Below are 11,003 nucleotides of genomic sequence, written 5' to 3' on the forward strand. Positions count from 1 at the left end.
GTCTCAGATTAGGGGAATATGGGGGTTTCAGTCGGGGAGATCTGAGGCGGTTAATGGGGATATAGAGGGTTTCATTGGGGAGAGCTATGGGGGGTCCGATGGGGGGATATAAGAGACAAAGGAGGTTATGGGACATATGGGTGGTTCAACTGGGATATAGGCGGTTCAATCGGCGAATATGGGGGTTCATGGGGGGAATATGGGGGTTCAATAGGGAATTGGGGTTCAAATCGATAGCAAAAAGGATAGGCGAGGAATATGGGGTATTCAACCGGGGAATAAATCAGAGGGTTCAAAGTGGGGAAAGTATGGGAGGGGTTACAAATGGGGAAGCTAAATAGGGGATTTCAATGGGGAATAGGGGTGTCAGACAGGGATGAGGGAATGGGGGTTCAAAAATGCATGGGGATAATTTGGGAAGGTTCAAGCAGAAAAAAGGGGGATATGGGGGGTAAATGAGGGAATATGGGGGTTCAAACTCTGGGGGAATAGTGAAGGTTCAATGGGAATATGGGGTTAATGGGAGAATGATGGGGTTTAATTGGTGGGAATATGGGGGTTCAATGGGGAATATGGGGGTTCAATGGGGGAATATGGGGGTTCAATGGGGAATATGGGGGTTCAATGGGGGAATATGGGGGTTCAATGGGGGAATATGGGGGGGAAATGGGAACTTGGGGGTTATATGGGGGATTTTATGGGTTCCATAAGGTTCAATGGGGTTTAATGGGGGTTCAATGGGGTTCAATAGGGGTTTAATGGGTTTCAATGGGACTCAATGGGGGTTTAATGGGTTTCAATGGGTTTCAATGGAGTTCAATGGGTTTCAATGGATTTCAATGGGGTTCAGTGGGTTTCAATGGGGTTTAATGGTGATATAATGGGGTTCAATGGGTTTCAATGGGGTTTAACAGGGGTTCAATGGGGGTTCAATGGGTTTCAATGGGGTTTAATGGGGATATAATGGGTTTCAATGGGGTTCAATGGGTTTCATTGGGTTTCAATGGGGTTTAATGTTGATATAATGGGTTTCAATGGGTTTCAATGGGGTTCAATGGGTTTCAATGGGGTTTAATGTTGATATAATGGGGTTCAATGGGTTTCAGTGGGGTTTAATGGTGATATAATGGGGTTCAATGGGTTTCAATGGGGTTCAATGGGTTTCAATGGGGTTCAATGGGGTTTAATGGGGATATAATTAATGGGTTTCAATGGGATTCAATGGGGTTTCAATGAGTTCAATGGGTTTCAATGGGGTTTAATGGGGATATAATGGGGTTTCAATGGGTTTCAATGGGTTTCAATGGGTTTCAATGGGTTCAATGGGTTTCAATGGGTTTCAATGGGGATTAATGGGTTTCAATGGGTTTCAATGGGGTTCAATGAGTTTCAATGGTGATATAATGGGTTTCAATGGGTTTCAATTGGGTTTAATGGTGATATAATGGGGTTCAATGGGTTTCAATGGGGTTTAATGGTGATATAATGGGTTTCAATGTGGTTCAATGGGGTTCAATGGGTTTCAATGGGTGTTCAATGGGTTTCAATGGGGTTTCAATGGGTTTCAATGGGGTTTAATGGGGCTATAATGGGTTTCAATGGGGTTTCAATGGGTTTCAATGGGGTTTAATGGTGATATAATGGGTTTCAATGGGTTTCAATGGGTTTCAATGGGGTTTCAATGGGGTTTCAATGGGTTTCAATGGGTTTCAATGGGGATACAATGGGTTTTAATGGGTTTCAATGGGTTTCAATGGGTTTCAATGGTGTCCCCCCACCTTGCAGTATCTCTATGTCCCCATAGGGGGCGCTGTAGAGTCGCGCCGCTTCCTCCCGGGCCTCGTCCTCATTGTGGGCCACGACCCAGAGCCCCGGTAACGGGGGGGGGTCACAGTGATGGGGGGGGGGCGAGACCCCGACCTTGTAAGCGGGGACACGGTGACCCCACCACAGCTGGCGGGACAGGCACCAATCCCTATGGGGGGAGCCGCCATTAGTCCTCCAGCGGCCCATAATGCACTGGGGCAGCGCCATTAGTCCTCCAGTATCCCATAATGCACTGGGGCAGCGCCATTAGTCCTCCAGTGTCCCATAATGCACTGGGGCAGCGCCACTAGTCCTCCACTGTCCCATAATGCATTGGGGCAGCGCCATTAGTCCTCCAGCATCCCATAATGCACTGGGGCACCGCCATAGGTCCTCCAACCCAGGTACTTTAATATCCCACAATGCACTGGGGCACCGCCATAGGTCCTCCAGCATCCCATAATGCATTGGGGCACAGCCATTAGTCCTCCAGCATCCCACAATGCACTGCAGTCCCTGATCCTCCAGCTATCCCACAATGCATTGCGGCCCTCCCACCATAGGTCCTCCAGTTATCCCACAATGCATTGGGGCACCGCCATAGGTCCTCCACTATCCCACAATGCATTGGGGCCCTCAGTCCTCCAGCATCCCACAATGCATTGCAGCCCTCCCACCCCACCCAGGTCCTCCAACCCAGGTTCTCCACTATCCCACAATGCATTGCGTTCCCCAGTCCTCCAGCTATCCCACAATGCATTGCGGCCCTCCCACCATAGGTCCTCCAGCTATCCCACAATGCATTTGGGCACCGCCATAGGTCCTTCACCATCCCACAATGCCTTGTGGCCCCAGGTCCTCCACCATCCCACAATGCATTGTGGCCCTCCCACCATAGGTCCTCCAACCCAGGTCCTCCAGCTATCCCACAATGCATTGGGGCACTGCCATAGGTCCTCCACTATCCCACAATGCATTGCGGTCCCCAGTCCTCCAGCTATCCCACAATGTACTGAGGCACCGCCATAGGTCCTCCACCATCCCACAATGCATTGCGGCCCTCCCACCATAGGTCCTCCAACCCCGGTCCTCCAGCTATCCCACAATGCATTGCATCCCATCCATCCCACAATGCCTTGCTGCCCTCCCCCCATAAGTCCTCCAACCCAGGTCCTCCACCATCCCACAATGCCTTGCAGCCCCAGGTCCTCCAGCATCCCACAATGCATTGCGGCCCTCCCGCCATAAGTCCTCCAACCCAGGTCCTCCACCATCCCACAATGCATTGCATCCCTCCCGCCATAAGTCCTCCAACCCCAGTCCTCCACCTTCCCACAATGCATTGCGTCCCTCCCGCCATAAGTCCTCCAACCCCGGTTCTCCACTATCCCACAATGCATTGCGGCCCTCCCGCCATAAGTCCTCCAACCCCAGTCCTCCACCATCCCACAATGCATTGCAGCCCTCCCGCCATAAGTCCTCCAACCCCAGTCCTCCACTATCCCACAATGCATTGCGTCCCCTCACCCCGTGCTGTACATCCACTTCCTCCATTGTTTCTCATGGTATTTGGGGACCAGCTCCAGCCGCCCCGATGTCACGGCCTATGGGGGGGTAATAGGGGATTAATTGCCCCACACCCCATTAATTGCCCCCCCACACCCCATTAACTGCCCCCCTAGACCCATTCCAATTGCACCCAGAAACATCATTGCCCCCTAGACGACCCATAATTGCCCCAGACGATAATTGCCCACCTCCATAAATCTGCCCCACAGTCCTAATTGCCCCCCCCTATAACGCCCCCCCACGCCATAATAGACCCACGCATTAATTGCCCCTCCGCACACCCTATTAATATGGGCCTAACTCCATATAGTTGCCCCCAGGCTATAATGCTCCCCATTATTGGCCCCCCATTAATTGCCCCCCCCGCCCATTAATTGCCCATTACCTGAGTGCCCTCTGTGCCATCTCCCTGCACGCGCAGGAACCATTGCTCTTCAATAGGAACTCAATGACGTCCCCAGAGCGGCTGTGGGGACAGGGGGGGCACGGCCCTATAGGGGGCTATGGGGGGGATATAGGGGGTGGGATATAGGGTGGGACATGGCCCTATAGGGGGCTATGGGGTGGGGATATAGGGTGGGACATGGGGGGACACGGCCCTATACGGGGGCTATGGTGGGGGATTATATGGGGGGTGGAGCAATGATAGGTGCGGTGACATGGCTATATGGGGGCTATGGGGTGGGATATATGGGGTGGGATATAGGGTGGGACATGGCCCTATAGGGGGCTATGGGGTGGGGATATTATGGGTGAGCGATATAGGGTGGACATGGCCTATACGGGGGCTATGGGGTGGGGATATGGGGGGTGAGATATGGGTGGGACATGGAGGACAGGGGGGGAACGGCCCTGTAGGCGGGCTAATGGGGGGGAATATAAGGGGGATGGGAATAAATGGGTGGGACATGGCCTATAGGGGGGCTATGGGTGGGGATATGGGTGGAATATAAGGGTGGGAATGGCCTATAGGGGGTATGGGGTGGGGATAATATGGGGGTGGGATATGGGGTGGGATCTGGGGACCCAGCCTATGAGGAAGGCAATATTGGTGTGGGTATTAGGTGGGATTATAGGGTGGGACGACGGCCCTATAGGGGGCTATGGGTGGGCTATGGGGTGGGCTATATAGGGTGGGATATAGGGTGGGGATATATGGGGGGGTATGGGAGGGGCTCTGGGGTTGGGCTATGGGGTGGGCATAGGGTGGCTATGGGGGTGGGACATATGAGGGGTGGGCTATGGGGTGGGCTATAGGTGGCTATGGGGTGGTACCATCAAAAATTAAGAAAAATATGGGGAGGGTCATGGCGTGGTCTGGCTAGCTATGAGAGGCCGCGTTGGGCCAGAGCTGCCACCACCTGATCCCTGGCCATAAAGCGATGGACGCCCTAAAGGGGGGATATGGGGTTATATGGGGGGATTAGGGTTAATGGGGTTCATATGGGATATAGGGGGAATCTGGGGAGACATGGGGGATATAGGGGTTATGGGGGATACTCGGGATATGGGGGATATGGGGGGAATGGGGGGATATAGGGGGATAAGGGAGACATGGGGATTGGGGGGGATATGGGGCTATAGGGGTTTGGGGGGGATAATGGGGGATATGGGGGGGTATAATAGGGGGGATAATGGGGTTATTAGTGGTGGCGATTGGGGTTAATATGAGGGGAATATGGGGTGGGGGACCTGGCGGGACAAGTGATCCATGAGGGATAGTAGGGGGATAATAGAGGGGAGGGTATAGGGGTATGAGGGGGTATGGGAGATATATTGGTTATATGGGGAATATGGGGTATATGGGGAGATATGCGGGGGATATGCGGGGGGATATGGGGGGATACTGGGGGGATATAGGGGGATACATATGGGGTTAATGGGGGGATAGGGCAGGGACTATAGCGCCCCACCAACCACCGGAAAAAACAGGGATCAGGGTCTAACAAGAGAGCATCGTTAGCCTGGGGGATAATAAACAACTGGGGGAACTATTGTTAGGGGAGAGATAAAATATGGGTTAATATAATAATGGGGATATCGCAGAGCGGAGGCAGGTGGGGGGCAGTAACTATGGGGTGGAATGGATGGGTTATAGATGGGGTATGGTGGGTAAAGTTGGGGAAAAAGAAAACAATCATTCCCTGACGCCGCGCCCAGCCGGGGGAGCGCCGTGCCTTGCCCACCGCGCGCTATGGTCGAAGCCGCGCGTCGGTGCAGGTTACCAGCCTACGGGGTCATATGGGGTATATGGGAGGGGTATAATGGGGTTATAATGGGCGTATATGGGTTATTATGGGGGTATAGATGGGGTCATGAAAATGTAATACAAGTATTCCGATATAACATGGGTTATATGGGGTATAATCGGGGTATATAGGGGTATATATGGGATAATTGGGTATAGTAAGGGTGTATCAGTGGGGTATATATGGGGTATAGGGGTATAATATGGGTTGATAAGTGTGGTATATAGGGTATATATGGGGTATATGGGGATTATATAGGCCAGTTTATGGGGTGTATACTGGGGTTATATGGGGTTATGAGGTTTCAGTATACTAGGGTGTAATACGGCGTATCACCATCTATGGCCGATTCGTCTATGTGGGATGCTGTTGGAACTTTTATGGCCTCGTGGCCCCAAAGTGAGGCAACTTGCCGTGTTGCAGAGCCGACACAATTGCAGGTTCCCTTACCCCTTCCCCCCGGGGGGTCTCATGGTTCCATCGTCCCCAATAACGTTGAGCAGCGGCAGCGAATGGGATCGAGCCAGAGCCAGGTCGGGGGGGCTGGTGAGCGCGGGGTCCTTCGACATGCCCCTATAGGATATAGGGGATGGGTACACACGCCCATTGCCTACACCCATAATCCCCCCCGTGACCCCCATAAAGCCAAACACAGCCAACCAGCTCCACCCCCCGCGCTCCCCTTATTGGGGTCCACTGTAGGTAGCGATCAACCCGGCCATGGCAAACCCCATTAAGCAGGGGTGACGGACTTAAGGCGGCGACTCATAGGCCGGTGCTGGAATTACGGGGGAGTCAATGCAGAACACGCACACCACGGGCCGTAGACCCCGGACGCGCGCCCATAAACCCCCTCACCCCGTAAGAGCTGTCCATCAGGCCCCATAAGCTCCTCCCCCATAAGCTCCGCCCCGCCCAGACAAGCTCCTCCACTTCATAAGCCTCCAATCCATACAGCTCTCACTGCTGAATACCAGCGCCTCTCCCACCACCCATAAACTCATAAAACCCATAAGCCCTCCACCCATAAGCTCACGCCGACCCCGTAAGGCCCACCCACCAATAGCCCATTAAGCCCCCAACTCCATATAGGGCTCACCATGACCCAATAGAAGCTCCCTCACCCCATAAGACCTGCCCATACAGTCCTCCAGGCATAAGATCCTCCCTCCCACCACATACCCCAAGGTCACCGCCACCTCATAAAAGCCTCTCCCCTCGCATAAGCTCCAACCGATCCACCCACCCATAAGCTCCCCGCCAGCCCCACTAGCCACCCACCATAAAGCTCCACCCACCCCACTAAGCCCCACAACCATAAAGCTTCCTCCACCCATGGAGCTCCACCAACCCCATGAGCTCCCACCCGCATAGCTCCACGCCACGGCCCGCATCAGCCCACCCACGCCTATAAGCCCACACCCATAAGCTCCCCATCGGGCCCGATAAGCTGTGTCCTCGCCCCGCTAAAGCTATCCACCCATAACAGCCCCGCCACCCAATACAGCTCCTCCCCCCATAAGCTCCTCCCACCTCCCATAAGCTCTCGCACACCCGCCATAAGCCCCCCCCACCGACCATTAACAGCCAACCACCAATAAACCCATAAGCCCTTAAGCCCCTCCAATCATAGCTTTCTGCGTTTGGGCCACAGTACAGTCCCCATAAGCCATGACCGATACCATAAGACACCATAAGCACCATAAGCCCGGTGCCAGTAAGCCCTGACGGGCCATAAGCCCCCATAAGCCCAATAAGCCGCCAAACATAGCCCATAAGCTGACTCATAAGCCGTGACCATAAAGCCCAACCGCCCACACTGGTACGTGGGTCTGTGGGGTGAAACGGCCACGGCCACGTCCCCCAACATGGTTTCGGGGCGGGTGGTGGATACGGGCAGCTCCAGCCCTATAGGGAAACAACGGGGTGGGGGGCACAAGGGGGGCACAAGGGGGCAGCTATGGGGGCAGCTATGGGGGCAGCTATGGGGACATCTACGGGTTCGTCTATGGGGACGTCTATGGGGACATGTATGGGGTCCTCTATGGGGACATCTATGGGGACATGTATGGGGTCGTCTATGGGGTCGTCTATGGGGTCGTCTATGGGGACGTCTATAGGGACATCTATGGGGACATCTATAGGGACGTCTATAGGGTTGTCTATAGGGACATCTATAGGGACATCTATGGGGCCATCTATGGGGTCGTCTATGGGGACACCAATGGGGCCATCTATAGGGACATCTATGGGGCCAACTATGGGGCCATCTATGGGGCCATCTATGGGGCCATCTATGAGGTCGTCTATGGGGTCGTCTATGGGGTCGTCTATGGGGTCATCTATAGGGCCATCTATGGGGCCATCTATGGGGCCATCAATAAGGTCGTCTATGGGGCCGTCTATGGGGCCAACTATGGGGTCGTCTATGGGGCTACCTATGGGGTTGTCTATGGGGTCCCCTATGGGGTCATCTATGGGGCCATCTATGGGGCCATCTATAGGGCCATCTATAGGGCCATCTATGGGGTCCCCTATGGGGCCATCTATGGGGTCATCTATAGGGCCATCTATAGGGCCATCTATGAGGTTGTCTATGGGGCCATCTATGGGGCCATCTATAGGGTCGTCTATGGGGTCATCTATGGGGCCATCTATGGGGCCAACTATGGGGCCATCTATGGGGTCCCCTATGGGGCCGTCTATGGGGCCAGCTCTCACCGTCATCCCCCTCCACGGGGTAAGCGAAGGTGACCATGACACCGAAGGTGACGGGGTGGGGGCAGCCGGGGACACGCAGCGACGTGGGGCCGGGTATGGGGCGGGGGGACACCTATGGGGCAACAATATGGGGTCAGGGGGGAACAATATGGGGTCAGGGCAATATTATAGGGACAATATGGGGGCAATATGGGGACAATATAGGGACACTATAGGGACACTATAGGGACACTATGGGGACACTATGGGGACACTATGGGGACAATATAGGGACAATATAGGGACACTATAGGGACACTATGGGGACACTATAGGGACACTATAGGGACACTATGGGGACACTATAGGGACATTATGGGGACACTATAGGGACACTATAGGGACACTATGGGGACACTATAGGGACACTATGGGGACACTATGGGGACATTATAGGGACGTTATAGGGACACTATGGGGACACTATAGGGACACTATAGGGACACTATGGGGACACTATAGGAACACTATAGGGACACTATGGGGACACTATAGGGACACTATAGGGATATTATAGGGACACTATGGGGACACTATGGGGAACTAAGGGGACAATATAGGGCACTAAGGGAACAACTATAGGGACATCTATTAGGGAATACTATAAGGACACTTATAGGAACACTAATGGGACCCTATGGGGACAATATAGGGACACTAAAGGGACACTATAGAACTCCATTAGGGACACTATAAACTATGGGGACACTAGGGAAATCATTATAGGGACACTATGGGAACATTATAGAGGACACTATGGGGAACACTATGGACACTATGGGGACCTAATGGGAACACTATAGGGACATAATATAGGGCACTATGGGGACACTATGGGGACAATATGGGGACACTATGGGAGACACTAAGGGACACTATAGGGACAATATAGGGACACATAGAACCCATAGGGACACTATAGGACCCTATGGGACACTATATGGGACACTAGAGGGAATGGGACATCTAACTGGGAACACTATTGGGGACCGATTAAGGGACAATATAGGGACACTAATGGGGCACACTCATAGGACACTATGGTTTTGGACACTATAGGGACATTATAGGGACACTTATAGGAACTATAGGGACACTATGGGACACTATGGGGACATCTAATGGGGACATTATATGGGACACTATAGAGGACGAACTATAGGGAACTATGGGACATCTATGGGGACACAGATGGGGACATTTACTAATGGGGACAACTATAGGGACACTAATGGGGACATCTATGGGGACACTATAAGAACACTATAGGGACACTATGGGGACACTATAGGGACATCTATAGGGATATTATAGGGACACTAATGGGGAACACTCAATATGGACAGATCTATGGGGAACTACGGAAGACAATATAGGGACATCGACGTAGGCAACAGTTACACTGCACTATAGGGGACACTAAAAAATAAGGGACACTATAGGGACATTATGGGACATTTAATGTGGTGGACACTATGAGGACACTATGGGGACACTATAGGGAACACTATAGGGACACTATGGGACACCTATGGGGAACAAATATTAGGGACACTATAGGCCACTATGGGGACAATATAGGGACACTATGGTGACACTATGGGGACAGCTATGGGGACACTAATGGGGACACTATGGGGACACTATAGGGACACTATGGGGACACTATATGGGACACTATAAGGGACACCTATGGGGGACACTATAGGGACTACTATGGGGACACTAATGGGGACAGCTATAGGGACATCTATAGGGACACTAGGGGACACTATGGACAATAAGGGACGACTATAGGGACACTATGGGGAACAGTATAGGGATCAGCTATAGGGACACTATAGGGACACTATGGGGACACTAATAGGATGCAATATACGGATCAAATTTATACGGACAATAGAGTAGGGACAAGTACTAATGGGACACTATATGGACACTATAGGACCAATTTATAGGGACATCTATGGGGAACACGACTATGGGGACACTGGGATGGGGACTACTATAGGGAGCATATATAGGGACTACTATGGTGTATCTACTTTATAGGATGCAATCTATGGGGACTTAATAGGGGACACTATTGGGACACCTATGTTGGGACGACTATGGGACACTATAGTGTGACTATTATAGGTACACTATGGGAGCACTATGGGGGTAACATTGATTAGTGAACATTTCTATGGGGACACTTACAGGGACATCTAATAGTGACACATTGGGACATATAGGGACGCCTATAAGGACACTATGGGGACCACTATAGGGACACTATGGGGACATAGTATATGGGGGGAAACCCAATATAATGGAACCCATTAGGGGACACTATAGGGATCATTAAGGACACTATAGGGGAGCACCTATGGGGACAATATAGGGACACGTATAGGGACACTATAGGGACACTATAGGGACATTATGGGGACCCTATAAGGACCCTATAGGGACACAGTCACCTCTATGTCGGCCACAGCAGACTGTAGGGCACACGACCAGTTGACCAGTCTCGTATCACGATGCACCAACCCACAACGATGCAGGCCGCACACAAGGCCTCGGCTCATCCACAGCACGGGGAGAAACCGCTATAAGCAAGGGGATTAGTGGGGT

At 52.3% G+C, this 11,003-nt stretch overlaps 1 protein-coding gene across 1 annotated transcript in view; it reads right to left on the minus strand.

Moving 5' to 3' along the window:
- LOC107307391 (valine--tRNA ligase, mitochondrial-like) overlaps positions 1-11,003 on the minus strand; it is a 32,585-nt gene that overhangs the window by 9,260 nt on the left and 12,322 nt on the right. Inside the window, exons 5-11 of the mRNA XM_015850899.2 lie at positions 10,850-10,978; positions 8,346-8,457; positions 7,307-7,532; positions 6,075-6,197; positions 5,601-5,604; positions 4,702-4,766; positions 3,778-3,841 (exon numbers count right to left, since the gene is read on the minus strand). Of these exons, the coding sequence (XP_015706385.1) occupies positions 3,778-3,841; positions 4,702-4,766; positions 5,601-5,604; positions 6,075-6,197; positions 7,307-7,532; positions 8,346-8,457; positions 10,850-10,978 (723 nt within the window). The remainder of the gene's footprint in view (positions 1-3,777; positions 3,842-4,701; positions 4,767-5,600; positions 5,605-6,074; positions 6,198-7,306; positions 7,533-8,345; positions 8,458-10,849; positions 10,979-11,003) is intronic.

Source organism: Coturnix japonica, unplaced genomic scaffold, assembly GCF_001577835.2.
Source record: "Coturnix japonica isolate 7356 unplaced genomic scaffold, Coturnix japonica 2.1 chrUnrandom577, whole genome shotgun sequence".
NCBI classification, from domain to species: Eukaryota; Metazoa; Chordata; class Aves; order Galliformes; family Phasianidae; genus Coturnix; species Coturnix japonica.